The sequence below is a fragment of the Puntigrus tetrazona genome, chromosome 1, assembly GCF_018831695.1.
Source record: "Puntigrus tetrazona isolate hp1 chromosome 1, ASM1883169v1, whole genome shotgun sequence".
Lineage (NCBI taxonomy): Eukaryota > Metazoa > Chordata > Actinopteri > Cypriniformes > Cyprinidae > Puntigrus > Puntigrus tetrazona.
In genome coordinates this window covers 5,008,338-5,027,527 of record NC_056699.1, presented here as the reverse complement: position 1 = coordinate 5,027,527, position 19,190 = coordinate 5,008,338, and the positions used below count along the sequence as shown (strand labels likewise).

General features: G+C 34.8%; 1 protein-coding gene across 1 annotated transcript in view; it reads right to left on the bottom strand.

The window, feature by feature from the left end:
• Positions 1-1,613: 1,613 nt before the first annotated feature.
• Positions 1,614-19,190, bottom strand: part of hecw2b (HECT, C2 and WW domain containing E3 ubiquitin protein ligase 2b) — a 46,783-nt gene continuing 29,206 nt past the window's right edge. Inside the window, exons 11-31 of the mRNA XM_043240418.1 lie at positions 18,505-18,820; positions 18,276-18,377; positions 17,963-18,113; positions 16,527-16,627; positions 16,256-16,380; positions 15,824-16,009; positions 14,782-14,916; positions 11,913-12,012; positions 11,639-11,735; positions 11,476-11,559; positions 10,420-10,529; positions 8,925-9,045; positions 8,736-8,849; positions 8,359-8,511; positions 8,108-8,206; positions 6,943-7,072; positions 6,730-6,876; positions 5,329-5,443; positions 5,024-5,109; positions 4,818-4,930; positions 1,614-3,726 (exon numbers count right to left, since the gene is read on the bottom strand). Of these exons, the coding sequence (XP_043096353.1) occupies positions 3,687-3,726; positions 4,818-4,930; positions 5,024-5,109; positions 5,329-5,443; positions 6,730-6,876; positions 6,943-7,072; positions 8,108-8,206; positions 8,359-8,511; positions 8,736-8,849; positions 8,925-9,045; positions 10,420-10,529; positions 11,476-11,559; positions 11,639-11,735; positions 11,913-12,012; positions 14,782-14,916; positions 15,824-16,009; positions 16,256-16,380; positions 16,527-16,627; positions 17,963-18,113; positions 18,276-18,377; positions 18,505-18,820 (2,625 nt within the window). The 3' untranslated portion in view covers positions 1,614-3,686. The remainder of the gene's footprint in view (positions 3,727-4,817; positions 4,931-5,023; positions 5,110-5,328; positions 5,444-6,729; positions 6,877-6,942; positions 7,073-8,107; positions 8,207-8,358; positions 8,512-8,735; positions 8,850-8,924; positions 9,046-10,419; positions 10,530-11,475; positions 11,560-11,638; positions 11,736-11,912; positions 12,013-14,781; positions 14,917-15,823; positions 16,010-16,255; positions 16,381-16,526; positions 16,628-17,962; positions 18,114-18,275; positions 18,378-18,504; positions 18,821-19,190) is intronic.

Sequence of the window (19,190 nt, the reverse complement as noted above, 5' to 3'; positions counted from 1 at the left end):
GACGCGCTGCTCTCCCGGCGCCGCTGGATGCGCGCGCTCCGCGGCGGAAGGTGCTAATTAACATCTATTTTCATTCATCGCGCTGACTGCCGTATTGTCAGACCGACCGAAATCTGACATTATTGTGCGGCGCGTAATAAAGCGGCTTTGAGGTCTCTCTCAGCGACATTCAGAGGTTGATAAACATTTTAGATTAGATGGCCATTTCAAAACTCTGCGATGCCGTTTTGGCTGGAGACCCTCTGGAAGGAATCCGTGTGAGGGGTCTGCCATCTGCTGTTCACAAACGGACACGCGCGCAACATGTCTTTAAAGCGCACCATTATGGGTTATGAGAGAAGCATATGTCGGTTTTGGGAGGTTGATATGCATGAAAAACACCGTCAAAATATAATATATAATAATATAATTTTCTTATAATATGCATTTATATAACACTCCCTAAACGATTCGTTCAGCGGTTCATTTTTCCAAACCTCTCCGGTGATCAGTTGATTTTATTTAAATAACTGTTTGTGTGAAAAGCTCTAAAAGCGACACCTAGTGGCAAAGAATGAAATTACATTTTCAATCAGACCAACGCAAAAAGACCAGTGAGTCTTTTTTAATATGCTAATGTTTTATTTCGATGTCAACATGAAACGGCTTGGGACTCGTTTTAGAAACGACTCGTTTTAATGATTCAGAGTCGACTCTTTCTTTTAAAAGACAATAACTATACACTATCAGAATGAATATTTTTTGGATGTTTTCATTTACTTAGAGCTGTGTTATACACTGCACGCAAGCTCATTTTCAAAAAGCCACAATAGGGCAATTTAAAACACCAAAACAATATGATTCATCATGTATTGGTTTGACTTTATATGAATACTTTAGCATGGTTATACTAAATGATATAGAACTCCAGTTGCTTGTCCAGGACGATGTCAAAGCTCTGTGAAAAGGAAACAAGTTATAATCATTCATCAGAAATCATTATGCAGGAGCAAGTACCATATTTTATGCATTTAATATTTAAATGTCTAGTGTTAGTTTATTAATATCAAGGCTGAACATTCAAAACAATTATATGTCATGGGTAACAACTGTGATTTTTTTTTTTTTGAATCAGCGATGAATTAAGCCAATAAATCACTGTAAAAAAATTTAATTCTAATTATAATTATTATTATTTTTCCTACCACAATTGACTGTTAGTTTGAAAAATATTATTATTATTATTATTATTTATTATTATTATAGCATTAAATGGTCAGAAATTATATATATATATATATATATATATATATATATATATATATATATATATATATATATATATATTTTTTTTTTTTTTTTTTTTTTTTTTTAATTTTTTTTTGAATTAAAAAAAAAAGGAGAAATATTTATATTTATATTACTATAAATGGGTTCAGACAGAATTTGTCATCAGCACTTGAAAAAATAATCCATCAAATAAACAAATGAACTACATTAAAATAAACATAAAATACATGGAATTTTGATCTTTTAATCTGAATAAGCAATCATATTGTTTCATATAAACGAGACCAAAAACAGTAAAAATCCATTTCTATTCCATAAGAATATGAAATCAAGACTCTGAGGCATTTTCCGTGAGATAAACAGCTTTATACAATCATCTGTGCTGAAACAAAAAAAGAGAAAAACCCAAATGTGGAGCTCTGAAAACCGTTATCCAATCAACAGTCACATGTTTTCAGAGCACGTGAACGGTGCAAGATTGAAGTAGTACAGAAAGTCAAAAGCAGAAAGCCAGAACTTATGTGTGATCTCAGTCTGAAGCCTCTGGTCTTTAGAAAGGCAGGGGACATTTAAAGGAACAGTTCACCCAAAAACAGAAATTCATTTACCCTCACTCACATAATATGCTTTCTTCCAAGAAACGTTGGACTTTTATGCTGCTTTTATACATTCCCAGTCTCTGGATATCTGTGAAATAACTTTTCTCTTCCACAAAAAAGAGGGCGAATAAATAACATAAATTTCATTTTTAGCTGAACTGCTCCTTTAAACCTCCGGATATACCGTACATAAATATTCAGCAATGCAATTTCAATGCATCTTCAAACGACAACAAAAAGCATAATAGTTTCCCCATCGTATAGGTATTTTTATATTGTGTAAAACATTGTGAAAAAGCTACTCTAAAAAGTTAAATTAAGAGGAAAACCGGGGCATCCAAAAAAAAGCTTTTATTATTAACGCCGTTGTTTTTTAGTTGCTTTTTTCTTTTTTTTTAATCAAACAAAGCTTGGACAAAAGAGGGTCGGGACGGTCTACGGCAGCCCTAAACCTTTGGTACATTCAGCACAAATATCAGCACGCCACTGCAAAAGCCTTAATACAAAATAACAAAGATCTATCCGGTTTGCATCAACGATCTAGCAGGCCGCAATCGAACTGACAAAAGATGATATGCCCGCGTCCGTCTTCATCGCTATTCCAAAATTCGATGGGCCTCATGGCAGTTTCGACTGCACCAGTTTTCACTGGAAGCGATATCAACTCAAATTCAGATTAGAAAACATTCAGAGTACGATCCAGCCACGGCAGTGTTTCGTAAAAGTCTGGAATGTATTGATATGGGCTCGATATTCCAGTTTCGTATCATACAAAAAAAAAAAAACGCTGTCGGAGCGAAAAACGAAACAGAGATGTGTTAACGTCACACTAAAGCTAGATAAGGATATGGAAATAATAATAAAGTCAACACGAAATGGCATTGCGAGCTGTTATACTGTGGCATTTATTATATACCACAATATCAATAAAACAAATGGCGTCCGTTTCGGGTTTCATGCTGACTTTGAGTGTTTTTGTAGCTTCATTCTGTGGGGATGTGACCGCTCTCTTACTTCAAATGTCTTCGTGAACGAAATGGTGTCATCCGAAGACAACAGAAAGGCCTGGGTTGGACTGTAAAGTCCAAAAAAAAATCGTCTTTTTATCCTTCGCACACAGTGGTCACATTCGTGATGTTGTAGTGCGTCTGCGAGTGCACTTCAGTGTTAACATGCCCTTTGAAAACGTCACGCGTGAAAGCATAGAAGCAACCGAATTCATTCAAAAGTGTCGCAAACCTGACGACGAGAAGCACGCGGCGTCAAAACGAACCTACGAGAATGACCGACGTATAAATGCGATAAAAAGAAGAGAGGACACGTACATTTCGGTTCGGTATAGCGGGCGGCGCTGTCGTGTGTGATAGCGTTTGAGGCGATTCGAAAAAGCTTTCACAACACAGCATTTGTTCGTTCGCGCCGCATTTTGACGCTCCGTAGAAAAGTCTTTTTTTTACAGATAAAAAGAGAGCGAGAATATCAAAGTCCTTTGGGTTTGTGTTGTTCCTCGTTTTAATCCACGCCCTCCTCGATTCATCCCGGAGCCGGACATCCCCCGGTCCAGCTCGCCCGTTCGTTTTCTGTCTGTTGCTTTCCAAGGAAGTATTTTTAAGTGACGCGGTGTACAAAACATACGCCTAAGTGCTTCTGGTGTCTGTTTTAGGTGGCTGCGTCCTTCGCTGTTCCTCGACGGGTCGTGGAAATGAAGTATTTTTGATCGGCGTACACAAGTGCAAAAATCGACATTCACTCCAAACCGAAAGTGCTGGTCTCCTCCACTGCCGTCAGCATCTTCTCGTACAGCATGGAGAACGAGGGTTACGGGGGGAGGTCCAGACGATTGAAACACGTGTGAGCTCTGCAACCACAAATAAACACAGGACGCTTCATTTTCTGATCGGATAAAATTACCATTCAAACTATTTTTATGTGGATCTTGTGGATCACGCAAGCGATGAAATCTGTTGGAAAAACGGTTTATTTGCCACAAATGTGCTATTATTGAACTAGAGCATGATCGTTTGTAATTATTTTAATATTTACGTCAGAATTCGGTTTCACAAATGAGGCTTAATCAAAATTAGTTTCTTACATAACACTGGCCACATCAGGCTTTTATTTTTTAATTGATCACGTTTTTTTTTGACAGTGTAGTGATTTAAAATTCAGTACCAACAAAATATTAAATCAAGTTAGAATTACACTATATAAATATATAATAGACAAACATATAAACATTATAAACACAAGCATTTTATTATTATTATTTTTTTAAATTGTCCTTTTTATATTATTTATTGATTGGTTGATTTATTCATTATTGAAAGAAAAATAAATTAATACTTTTACCTAGCAATGATGCATTCAAATATTTAGAAGGGATATTAAAGACAGTAAATATATTTCGAGTAACCTTTCTATTCATTAAATATTACTGAAAAAATGTATAACTGTATCCACAAAAATATTAAGCTGTAAACTTTTTCAACATTTATCATAATAAAAATAATAATAATAAATGTTTCTTGATCATTAAATCAGCATATCAGAATAATTTCTAAACTGAAGAAATAAAAAAGAAATAAATGACATTTTAAAATATATCAAAACAGAAAAGAGTTATTTAAAATTGTAATGTCACAATATTAACATTTTTAAATAGATTTTATTTAAAAATGTAATTTAAAAATTTTAGATCAAATAAATGCAGGCTTGGTGAGCAGAAGAGACTTTTTCAAAAACATAAAAAAACATACCCCAATCTGTATTTATTTATTTATATTAATCTATATATTTATATAGACAGAAATTATATTTTGATTAAATTTTATTAGTGGGCATCAAACAAAGAAAAACATAACACTGATTAAAATAAATGTAGAGGTTAAATATGAATGAATTTATGAGTAGTTATGATTTACAATTTTCATAAACGGGATTTCAGATTACCTGGGCAGAGACGTGATTTTGCCCCATTTCTCCACGCAGAAGCGGCGCGGCCCGTTGCTGCCCCTGAGAGAGGAGAAGCCCTCGTACGGGATACTGGACGTCCCTGTCACAAACTGAGACGACAGAAACATCTTCAGCCACAGGTCAAGTGCACAGACGGTGCTCCGTCTTATTAAAAGAGCTTGTGTCTCTCTTTCATCACTCACTTGCAGCAATCTAAGTCTCTGCTCGTTGTTGAACCTCTCCACCGCCGCCCAGAACCAGCGAATCACGATGTGGTTGTCATGGTAACCTGGACGGAAAACCAATAAACTTGTCCCAATAAACTCAAAATGTGACCTGCAGGGCTAGGAGAGGCTGTAAAAGCCCTCCAGGCTACCTGAGGGATAATATTTCAGCCATAAATCAGAAACGTCATCTCTGTTTTTTACCACAGATTTGGACACCGCCATGATGGTGGTGATATAAATATGGCGATCGTTTATTATGAATCTGTCAGTCAGTGGCGTACCTCCTCTGTACTCCGTGTTATTCCTCCAGTCTCCCAGATCTATCTCGGCCGTCCCAGCGATCACCAGCTCCAGCTCCCGAGCATCAAACACCGAAACCAGCCGAGCATCTACAACCTGAAGAGTCCGCAACCGTAAAGCACCTGCTTCAGCCAGCAATATGAAATATCATATCAAATTCTGCACTTTCTTAAATGATGCACCTGAGGATATTACAGAAATAAAGCTCATCAAGCATATATTAAAACCTGTCGTGCTGTATTAATTAATTCATTCATCTTCTTTCTGTTTTTATTCAAGGTTAGACTAAATAATTTAATAAAAATACACTTTATTCCTCACTGGCTGACTTGATTGTTTTTTGTCAGTGATGCTAATTAAAGATAACGAAAACCAGTAAGAGAATTAAGATAGGAAACATAAAGATAGGAAAAATTTAAATCGGCAAGTACCACAAATAACTAAAAAAACAACAGTACATGAGAGTGAAAAAATTATAATTGGATTTTTATATTGTGATCCCGTTCCTTTTGTTGGATTTTATGATGGACACATAATGACGAAGCTCGCTGAAAGAAGTGATTTTTAATGAAAAGCTGACATAATTTGATTAACAACACTGACATTTTAAAAAATGACCTTTTTTGACCCTTTTGCTTTTAATATTGAATTTCAGTATGCGGACATTATGTGGTTATGACAATAAATAACCTTCATAAATGTAATGCTATTAAATATTAAATATATTATATAATATATAATATAATATATGTATTGGTGGGGTAAGTTAAAGAAAGCATGACATGAGCTCATATGTGAAATTTCTATAATTTTTCTCAATAAATGCTGTTTGAGGTTGTTTTTTTTATGTCTTTTACACTTGGCAAAGTTGCATTTATTTGATAAAATCACTCATACTGCAAAATTATTATTACAGTTTAAAATAATTGATTTCTATTTTAATTTATTTAATTCTTGTGATGCAAAGCTGAATATTCAGCATCGTTACTCCAGTCTTCAGTCTCACATGATCCTTCAGAAAACATTCTAATATTGATTATTTTCTGCTTAAGAGGCTCTTATTATTATCATAAATATATATAAAAACTTTGTGATAACTGTTTAATGATTGAAATGATAGAAATTGTCGCTTCTGATTGGTTTAATGCATCCTTGTTGAATAAAAATGATATATATATATATATCTTCCTGACCTTCAAAATTTACAAAAGACTTCTTGTTCTGTGAAAGCAAGCGAAAGCGCTTGAAACCAAAATTGCACAACGACCCAAATCTATCAAACAAAAAAATTCAATAAAAAAAAGCATTCTGGAATATCTCAGGGCGAGTCTACATGGCAGAAGTGACTGAAAGCTGCTGGAGTGCTGATTGGATTTCAGTACCTCATAAAAGCCTCGCACCAGGCTCTCTGTCTGTTGGACGACGCCGCGCTCTATACGCCACTTCACCATGCGCTCAATGTACTCCTTCTTATTCTTCTCTGACACGGGGATGTTTGCACCGCCAGGCTTCAGCTCGCGTTCTGTGATCTAACACACACACGTCTGTGAGACAACGCTGAGAGGCGGTGCAAAGCTGTTTGCGCACGCACTGACCTGTCCGAACACCTCCTCATTGACGGTGAAGGTCAGGTCCAGCATGTCCTCTATGTCATTGTCCTTCATCCACTGAAGACTCTGATGAAACTCCTCGTCAAGATACTCCAGATCACTCAGATCACATGGACTACACACACACACACACACACACACGCGCGTATCAACAAATACATATAAACATGAAATAATGGATGTGATCAAGATAATCAAATACAAAGTGTAGAGTCAAGCTAAAGAAATGTCACATTTATGTTAGTATTGGTTAAATAGCTTTAGTTTAAATATTAACATGGAGATGCTAATCGAAGGTGATCTATAAAAACTAGAAACATTATTAAGCACTTATAGAATATATATAGAATTTTTGGATTAAGGCAGAAAATTAAAAAAAGGACTCTAAAAATGACTTGTTCCACTTAAAAAAACCATTAGGATAAGTAAATAATGTTTTTTTTGTTGTTCCCGTCCCTTGCTTTTCTCGATTGATGCAGGTATTAAACATTAACATAATCTGATTACAATGACATTTAAAAACCGACCCTTCAAATATTACAATTATGCAAAATAACTATGTATGTGAGACTTCAAAAATCAAAATCAAATTATGATAACGATGTGGAATTTTTTTTATCACCTTTAGCAATCAAGTATTTATAAGCTTATATTTTAATATTTTTTCTCAAGATATTATGTAACCGTAACTGTACTTGTATTATTTTAACAATAAGATTGTTGTGCATTTTTACATTTAATATTATTAAATTATATTACAAAATTATATTAACTTGCATGAGCACATGGATTTTATATTTTAGAATAATTTTACTCCATGTCTGTAAACTTTACAATATATTATTTTCTCAAATACATCTCCATTCATACATATCAAAATACTATTACTATTAATAACATATATCATTATACATCATTATTTACTACATTAGCATTACATTATTAATTTATTATTATTACATTATAGTTACATTAAATTATTACACGTTATATTATATTGACATACATTTTTTTTAATATTTATAATAAAATCTTGACACTTAAACAGAACACTTGACACTAATGTTGTCATAGTCATATTTGCAAACAGTGTCTACATGGTTATGATATTTAAAAGATTTTTTTCAAACTAGAATAACTAATAACTCACATTCGCAGCAGGCCCTTGTAGAAGGGTCGCGTGAAGAAGGCATCCAGCAGGTATTGATGAATAAGAGCGAGACCAAGAATGCGACCGCTAAACCGAAACCTGAAGACAAAACATTTCTGCTTGATCGGTCGATGAAAGAACATCTTACAGTCACAGACCGATCAAAGTACCACCTAAATCCACCTTATAACGCTGTATGTCAATCGATCAAAACAAACCAAGCTTCAAAACAATAGAAATGGCGCACTCACCACTCGTGGTGGTTGTCGACGAAGGCAGACATGGGGCTGATCTGGACGGTGTAGGTGTCATTGGCTGAATACTCAAACAGGCCGTAGTAGGGGTTAAAAAGCTCCCGTGACACCAGGAAGAAAAACTCTCGCGAAGGGCCGCTGTAGTCCAGCCTGACCAGGAGCAAAATTAAACAAAAGTGTTCAAAAAAAAAATGCATACATGCATAAAGTTACTTAATATAAATAATACCAGCAAACAATTATTATAAAATGCTACTACTACTATTACCACACAATAATAAGCTTTGGATATAGACTGATTAATTTTTTGACAAATTTTTTAAGAAAGGTTGTTATACAAGTCTGGTTATGTTTCAAATTGTGGAAACACCGACCCCTCTTCTCCAACAAAGCTGACATAGAGTTTGCTCCTCTGCAGATCTTTGCGAGAGTAGCACATGATCTGATTGAAGGCGTCTTCCAGGAGATGATCTCTGCGGATTATCAACCTGAAACAAGCATGAACCGGCATGAGTGTGTGCGCAAACGTGTCACACATGAAGACTCGGGGAGCGCACGCTTACTTGACTTTGCCTGGACCCTGTCCGTAGCCTTTAGTCTCCAGTTTGCGATAGAAATTCCGAAGTTTGGCTTCGAAGTCCCGTTTGTACGGTGCAGGGGCCCGTGCGTTGGCTCTCTGTGTACCTGAGAAAGAACAGATCACAGTTATACTACAGTAGGCCAAAAAAGTGACTCAAACATGTACAAAAATTCAGGTTTTATTTGTCAAATGTGATAACACATGAGAAGTCTTTTATATATCAGATGTTTCTGATGTATTCATAGATGTTTTCACTATACAAGAGCATCCTCTGAATTATGAAACATCCAATGGGAAAGTAAAAAAAAATACATGATTTCATTATTTGTTTAAAATATATAAATACAACCACAACAATAAATAAATACATAAATAATAATAATAATTATTATTATTACTACTGCTATTGTTATTATTATGGGACAGGGTTAATTTTTATATTTTTAATTTTAATTGAGATTTAAAAGAATATCCTATGAACTATAAAAAGAATGAATGAATGAATTTGAATCATTAAACTATTAATTAATTGATTTAAATACAACCACTACCATTACTACTACTACTACAATTTATAATAACAATGAATCATATTTATTATTATTATTAATAATAATAATATAATACATATTTATTACCACAATAATAATTATTATTTAACATTTAATAATAACAAGATTTATCATTATTATTATTATTAATAATAATAATAAATAATTATTTACTATTTAATGTCCAATCATAATTAAAATATTGTTGTTTTTATTGTTATTGTTATGAAACATGATTAAAAATGTTTTTTTAGATATAAGAGAGCAACATTTGAACTACAAAAATATGTGGAGGGATAAATAAATTAATTGTAAAAAATATTTATGAATAAAAATGTTGATTATTTGATTAACAATATGAACCTTATTTATATAATAATGATGATGATCATGATGATTCATATTATTCTTATTATTAAATTGGATATGGTCTAAAACTTAATTTTTATGGTCTAAAAATGTATTCTCCAGTATAAGTCCAGTTAGTTGGTTTCTATTCAAGGGATAAAAAAGGAAAAGGAAAAAGCTGTAGAGTATGCAGAACCCTTTCTATCTAGAGAACAGTGTAATCCCTCAGTGTCAGCGGTGACTAAAGTCAGATCATGTTGAGTTAGACCATGATTCCCCTCTGGCACCGTGATGTCTGCCACACTCCAAACAGACTTGTGAAAATCAGAGTGTCAGTATAACGGTTAAAAACCAGCCTGCGGGGATTAACCCAAAACCCTGGACTCCAACTACACATCAAATCCCAAATAGCAGATTTGATGCTTCGGCGGCTAACTGAAAAAATACCCAGGAAATCTGGTCGACTGCATGTCAAGCTCTACAAGCAAAACAGAGCGATGCTGTGCAGGGACGGTGGAACCAGAAACACATTTATGATCATCTTTCCCAACGCTGTTCATAAATGTTTCCTGAACTGACCGGGGGAGTTCTGAGGGGAGGAGACCGGAGACCCTCGAGGTGACTGACAGTAGCTGGGGTGCAGTAAGGCATGAGGTGGCACATACGACATCACTTCCTCTTCGAACAAGCTGCAGAAAACAAACAGACAACGATTGTTAGTGTTTAAAAATACACGTACTAAGAGACATCTACCCGAAAAACCAACTTTGTTTAAATAAACAGCCATGATCATATCTGCTAAATAATATTCAATACTTTATTTTAAAAACTTTTTTTGCTTCTGATAACCGTCTGTGGACGTCTTGTATTGTCCCTTTATCACCAGCAAGATTGCAATTATTTGTTGAATTCTCAGCTCATTTTCACATATATGCGTGACTCTATATGACATGAATTTATATCTAATACTGATTTCGAGGTTAGAAATGCAAACATGATCCAGAGGTTTTCTGTTCTTATTTTGTAAAGTTCAGATTTTTTCCACTCCTTTACAGAAGTTAATGCATTCATCTAGAACAACAATTTTGACATTTGCTTGTTTTTTTATTTTGATAAATGCATTAAAGCTGAAACATGCATAATTTGAAAAAATAAAATTATGCAACTGATTTTTTTTTTTTAACTGATTATCAAATTAGGTAATGTTAGTCTTTTTTTTGCGCAAATTTCAGAAAACATACAGCAGTTTTACTAAATGTATTATTTCTTGTGCTATCAATCGATTAATTGCAAGAAAATTAAACATTTTTGTTTACATAATATATGTGTGATAATTGATAATGTACATAGGAATACACACACATGCATTTATATATTAAAAAAATATGTTATCTTTATAAATTAAATATATTTATATATAATACAAAATATAAGAATATATGTACATATAAATATTTTCGAAATATATACTGCATGTGTGTGTATTCATATATGCATAAAAAACATACACAGTACACATACACACATTTTGAATGTGATTAATCATGATTAATCGTTTGACAGCACTAATTATTTCATATTATCTCACAGCCATGTTCTGCAGGATAAAATGCGAAGAAATAACTGGCAAAGTACCTGAGCAAAATCACCAAGTCTGCGTCGCTGGAGAGGCGAGCTAAACCTGACGCTCCTTCATTACGGATAAACTGCACCTTCTCCCTGTAGATCAGACAAGTCAACATTTTCATAATCAATAGCTCAGCACTGAGGTTCGTGTTGTAATATTTCGGAGTCTCACCTGAGTGAGTGATTCCTAATAAGCTCAGGCTGTCTCTCCTGAAGGATCTCAAATATGTTCGGCTGCCGCAAAAACGCCACAATTTTCTCGTTATAGGCTACGAAGAGAGGAACAAAGCAACTGGTGAAGGTCAAACGAAGACTCTTCAGAAGTCGTAACCCCTTTGTGACGCCACGGTTTTAGAAAGCAATGCATTATAAAGGATTTAACAAGAGGAATATGTCAAATTCTGTCTAAAAGCAGTCCGATGAAGCTTGGCTTGTTAACGACTCACCAACAGGAACTACATCTTGACACTGGTTGCGATTGGCTGTGAAGGTGTTGGAGGGGCGTGGCAGTACAGAGGGTCCAGCGTGCCGTGGGTCATCGCCCACCTGCAGCACAAAAACCAAACAGGAAGTGACCATAATGTACTTCACATCCACACCATGTTATCTTTCTCTCTATGTCTCCATCTATAGATAGATACGTAAATGTATAATTAATTAAATGTATAATTCATCTACTTTATATATTTTAGCATTTTAATGTGCATTGATACACACAGCATATTTATTTTTATCAAAATGTCTGCATCAAAAGAAATTCATAAAAGTGATTTTATGTCCACAGAAAGCACATTAAAGGAAAATTATAATGTAAATAACTGACTGACTGACTTCTGATTTAACTCAGCCAAGAAGACAGAACTCTGCATTCTCGCAGAAAATATCACGAGTCAGTTATTTAAGTTATCATTTTAAAACTAGAATTATTTTTGTTACGAAAACCCATCAATCTGCTTCTGAGGATATGTGATAACCACCCCAAAAAAGGCATATAGGTTGGTTTTACATTTGGATATATTCGCTTTACGGAGCTTTAAAATAATGGTCAAGCTTGGCAGAGCCAGGATAATGCATAAAAAAACTCCTATATACACCTAGGATGGCTTCAGTGTGAGTAAAATATAGGGTATCATTTTTTGCCGAACTATTCCTTTAAATGTAAAAAAAAAAGTTTTTGGAGAATAAAATGTCAAAATTTTGGTTAAAACAATGTTACATTGTCATTCAGCGTAACACTATATTTCTGTAAAAATTCAAACAAGATGCTTATTCTGACTAGTATATTAAATTTGACTGTGTTTTAAATGAGTAAAAAAATCTTACTGACAATTGGGCAAAAAATTACATTGATTATATTTATATGCACGTTAATATTTACTGTTTTAAATTTCTGCAATATTAAACAATTTATATTCCTATTATTTGATATACAAATCTTTTACATAAAATTTATTTCAATATTATATGCACACACACATTATCAACTTCAAGGAAAGATCTATATATTAATTCATTGAGCTGCAACATTGTCATATTCGCATAAATACCGAATTACGAGGCTTCAGCTGGTTTTGCATAATTCGCTGGATATTTGCTCCCTAGTGAGTGTACTTTAAAGATGAAAGCTTCATTAAGGGCCCTTTGACTAAAGATCTGACAGCTCTTTTGCTAAAGCTGAGTGGATTGTAAAACTTTCCTGGCCTTTATTCCCGAGATGTTTATATGAGGAGGGGGACTTTTTTAATTAAGTGGGCTAATTTACATTTTCATGTTCTGAAGACACAGAGGATTTAAAGATTAGTGGAATAATATTTAGACACAATATGTTTACATGCATTCGCATATGGCCAGCTGACAAACACACACACACACACATACACACACACTGGGGACTGTGGGTGGACTGATGTGAAAATGACAGTGCATGCTGGGACGCATGGGGCCGACGCTATGAAATTAATCAGCATATCTAAAGAGGGCGATGTGTTCTCCACACGGCCGCGACGTGACAGAAGATCAGATTGCCTAATGAGAAACCTGCTGAGAATATTTTATGATGTAAAGATTTACGATGTAAAAACCGCCACCACTAAAAATACATTCATTAGTATATCTGGTTACCGTCCCACGCTACTCTTAGCATTTTAAGATAAAGAATTGAAATTTAAAAGGTCACCAAGACTGCGTTTATTTGATTTAAAAACACAGCAAAATTGTGAAATATTTTCTATTTTAATATTTTTTTAAATCTAATTTATTTCAGTGATGTACAGCAAAATTTTTAGCATCATTATTCCAGTCTTCAGTGTCATATTGTTCTTCAGAAATCATTCTAATATGCCAATTTTCATCTTAAAAAGTATTCTTGTTATTAGGGCTACTACATGCTACTGCTCATCAGTAAAGCTTTTTGTTTGATTGGCGCTAAATCTTCATCACCTGTTTTCAAACGAAGCGGCAGTTAATAGACAGAGCCGTAGATCAACGGCGAGCTACGCAATATTGCATTCAGTTTCAGGATTTCTGGGTGTTTTCAAACCGCTAGGTGTTTCTCGTTCATGCAATCAAAATGACCTCCCATTACCTTGCTGCAGAGTCCTACACTTGTTCAGTTTCGCAGCCGATTCATTTGTCTCTGCCATTAATTAATATTATGGATTTTTTTAAAATGAGCTTTCATGCAGTGTGTAACACAGCTCTAAGTGAATAAAAACATCCTGCAACTTTTAAAACAGGAAGTTAACAGTGTATAAAGCTATTGTCTCCCGAAAGAAAGAGTCGACTATGAATCGTTGAAATCGTTTCACGTTGACGTCAAAAAGAAATATTTTCACGTTGGTCTGAATGAAAATGCAAATTCATTATTCACCACTAGGGGGAGCTTTTGGAGCAGTAAAAACTCACAAACACTGCTTTAACTGAAATCAACCAATCAATATTAATATTATAGTTTTAAAATATTAACAGTTGAACGAATCGTTTGAAAATAAATGCATAATATAAGACAATGGAAGTGCTTTTTGACCTTGCATACCAACCTGTTGTTTGGGACTCGCAAAACCCAAAATATGAACCTTTCATAACTAATAATAGGGGCACTTTAACACAGAGACACTCGGAAAATACAGGACTCATATTTAGAGATACTAGTTTACATCGCAATTTGATTTAGGTGCAATTCATCTAAAGTTCGACAACTTCCGTCACATTCCATGTTAAACTAATTTACTGGAATCTCGTGACGAATTAAGATTTTTTTTGTACCGCCTTTTGACAGCTCTAGTCTGGAAGGCTTCCCAGGCGTGGTGTGCTCACCTCCCCTGCGCTGTGGCTGCGCTGGCGGCTGAGGTGCTGGCGGTGGGCGAGGAGGCTGCTGGGTCGGGCGCTCTGCAGCGGCAGTCGTGGGTCTATGAAGGTGGTCGCCCTGCAGTTATGGTCCACGAAGAAAGGCTGAGGAGAAGACACGATCATGTCAAGTACGTAGGTTGAGGGATTTAAAAGCACAAACGCGAACTGAACGCCCCCGTAAAAACACTAACGCATGAAATATTTACAGCGAGTGTTACGGTTGTACATGTTTTAAACATTTATCCGCGGTGTGTCTGCTTTCCTGCTAAGCCTCCATTATAAGCTTATTACTGTAAAGCACTACCCAACAGATCAAAATTATTTTATGTGGCAACTGACAACTAGCCGCTGATGAATATAAAATGAATGCACTTACAGTACATATTAGTAATTGCATTGAAAATATGTAAGCAATATTAAACAATAGAATTGTATAATAAATTATGTAAATAATATATGTAACATAATTATTCAGCAAAAATGCATATATAGAAAAATAAATTATTCATATATATATATATATATATATATATATATATATATATATATATATATATATATATATATATATATATATATATATATTTTGTATATTATTAAAATAATAATAATAAATGTTTCTTGGTTATTAAATTAACATATCAGAATAATTTCATAGTAATCACAAGGCACTGAAGTCTGTAGTAATGATGAAAACTACAGCTTTGATCACATTAATACATTTTAAAATATATTTGAGTAGAAAAATGTATTGTAACAATATCTCACAATATTACTGTTTTACTGTATTTTTTAATTTAAATAAATACAGCTTTGGTGAGCATAAGAGCCTTTTTTTAAAAGCTTAAAACATTTTTAGCCATATTTTATGTTCCTATACATATTTTATGGCCGAAAAATAATTTTTTTTTTTATTTTATTCAGAAACGCACAGCAAAAGTAAAAGCAGGGGGTAGAAAATGGCTGAAAAGCGAGACACATCCAGAATGTGAAAACACAGAACGCAGACCTTTCCCGTGTGGTCGTGTTTCATTTCCCAGCCCCGCGGGAGATCCAGCTGTTTGTTGGCGAACATGTTGAGGAAGGCAACCAGGTCTCGATTGTGCTGGTAGCGCTCAAAGTGGTGAGCGTCCCGACGCACTTTACTGATCATGTGTTTGAGACACGTGTTACTTGTAAACATGCGGTAGGCACTCTGAGAAAGAAAACAAGAACACACAAGAGTGTTTCGTAGCGTTTAAGGAATGCTAAAAACTGCAAATGCAACAAAATGGCTTTAACAACAAAACGAGTTACTTTCGAACGTAACGGCCGGCAAAATTAACGATGGAACCAGATGATGAAAAAACACCACAACCACAAAATTCCTTCAAGGGATGGAAAACTGGCTTGTGGTAAAAAAAAAAAAAAGTGTGAATAATTAATGCGTTTGGAGACTAACAGGGTTGGAATGCAGTACGGTGAAGAAATCCGGGCTGGTGAGAAACTTGGCGCTGGGGGATTGAAGCAGCAGAGACAAGCGCGAGCGAGAGCTAGCGGGCCCAACCACGCCGTCCCGACGGTACTCTGAAACAGAGGACAGCCACAGTGTGATATCGGCTGCGTGTCGGCTTAAATCAAGAGATCTGGTTTTCTCTATGGCATATTTCCTTGTGTCCAACTAAGCAGGCGCGTCTGAATACAGTTCATGTATGTGGCGTGTGAGAGAGTACCGGGGATGGAGGGATGCAGCAGGTCGTTTTCGTCTGCAGGCATCTCTGCAGCCTGTTCGTCTGTCCTCTCGTTGGTTATTGTCCTCCGAATGCTCTGATACCTGAACAAAACAAAGAGATATATTTATGATAATCTTTCTACATAGGTAGCTGCACTTTCTCATTCGTAATTCTGTTTTGTTGCTTTTTTAATGTATTTATCATTGCTAAATTTATTGCTATCTTAGGCCGACTGAAATGAATAATAATAAAAAATTATAAAATGAAATACTAAAAAACTAATTAATCATACATGTTGATAACGTTTCATTTTATTTTGAACACAAAAAGGCAAAAATTATGCATATGCGTAAAAAATAAATATATAAAATATGTGTTCAATACAGAGACAGTACAGCAAAAGACTTTTACGTTAAAAAGATTTGTATTTAAAATAAACGGTGTTCTTTTGAATTATATTGTATCTAAGAATCCTGAACAAATATAATGGTAGAAAAAAAATATATATATATTATGTTATTATATATTATATTAGCCTACTCTACAATTTTAAATTAATAAAGAAAAGAAAATAATAAAATAGAATACAAGAAAAAATCTTAATCAGATACGTATAATTAGATTGTTAAAAGAAACAAATACACAAAATGGATATTAATATATAATAATATATACAAATTTTAATACTTTTATTCAACAAGGATGTATTAATGCTGTTTCTTCTATTAAAGACTCATGTGATTAAAATATTATAATAATAATAAGCAGCACGTTGATTAAAATTAAACCAATTATTGAAATAAACGTGATTACACTAAATGCTTCTTGAGCATTAAAGCACCATAATAAATACAATGTAAACATGCATAATAAATTTTATGTTAACATGCATAATAAATTCAATGTAAACAAATTAAAATAAATCAGAAAAATGTTTGTCACAAACAATTCTAGCCAGTTATGACATTGCATTTTGTATTATTCTTAGCTGAGAAGCAAATATTTCACATGGTTTCTAGACTTAAAAAACGTTTAATTTGAATCTCATCTTCACTGACATTTTATGCTTGGCAAACTGTTAACTCCGGATGCCGTACACAGCTATGCTACAATTGCTTTTGCAAGTGAAATGCATGGTAATCAAGCGACATAAATTGAAATCAAGTTGAGGGAGAGAAAGCGGATGAGAGAGCGTGAGAGATGTTTTGACAGAACTTGATAATGGCAGAACAGATTACGTTGCCGTGGTGACTGCTGGGTGACATTTTTAAAGAGCTGTTTTTCCATACAAGTGAGGATTAACAAATGGCATTTCGGACTCAGATAAATCCTGAGATTTTGGAACCAGGGGTCACTGTGTTCTCAAAACTCTCCTCCTACCAGAAGGCTGATTTAATGCCATCTTGACAGATATCTGCTGGTGTAAACACACTGACCTTCGGTTGAGCTGCTCCATCTGCTGAATGGAGTTGGATCTTTGTAGGACCTGAGGTGCAGGTGGAGCAGTGGGCCGCTGCCAGGTGGTGGTTCTGTTCACATGATCCACATAGAAAATCCTGCCGTGACTGTCTATACGAGCTTCCCAGTCTGCAACATACACATTTAAAACCCACTTACAACGTTATAATCAAACGCGATAATATCATGACAATCATTTCAAAAGAGCTAAAGGTAAATCGTATTTTCCAGGAGTTTGTGCCTTTTAGGAGAAGCTGGGTCAATCCCAAACAAATGCACGAATGTTCTCACTTGGTGGAAGAGGCTCGTCTACTCTCTGATAGCGGCTGATGTCGTGACGGACTGAAGGAAGAGATCGCATTGGCTGATGGCCATTCACTTGAGCAGTGGCTCCTAAAGAAGGGCAAGACGGGTTATTTATGTTGTGAAAGATCAAATGAAAACATACTATACCTACATTATACACAAATTATTCATAAAGGCTCCTGTTATTCCTATTATAAAAATTATATTAAGTTACCTGTCTCCTCATCTGTTACTGTGGCAGCCTGCTCTGCGTCATCTGCCCTTCTCACTTCATTGGTTAGTTCGACCCCTTCAGCCTGTGATGCGATCCCTGATGCCTGCAGACTCCGCCTCCTCTGCCAGATTCCAGCATCTTCCTCCTCCTCATTGGTTGTCTCGCTGGGGTTCCCCTGCTCCGGCTGCTTAGCTGCTGTGGCTCCGCCCCCTTCACAAGCTGTGTTACTGGCAGATGCTGAGGACTCTGTAACCGTAGCGGCCTCTGATGAACCTTCCTCCCCGGTGACCGCCTTAGGTGGAGCTCCTTCCTCATCCTACAAGAAATGGATTAGGTGTAATAATGCAAAGGAAGAATAACATTACAATACAAACTGGGAAAATGATGATGATGAAATACGTAAAAAAATGCAGTTTTGTGCTTGAGCCAACCAGAATATTTGTACATAACATAAATAATCTTTTATTTATGAAATATATCCATGAAATATATAATGCAGGTTTTAGATAGATAGATAGATAGATAGATAGATAGATAGATAGATAGATAGATAGATAGATAGATAGATAGTTCTAATTTAATAATAATAATATAATTTTAAAATAATTTATTTTAAAAAACTATTTAATTAATCAGGCCAAAAAAAGAAAAGTTTGATGCTATACAATTTATTATAAATCATTATA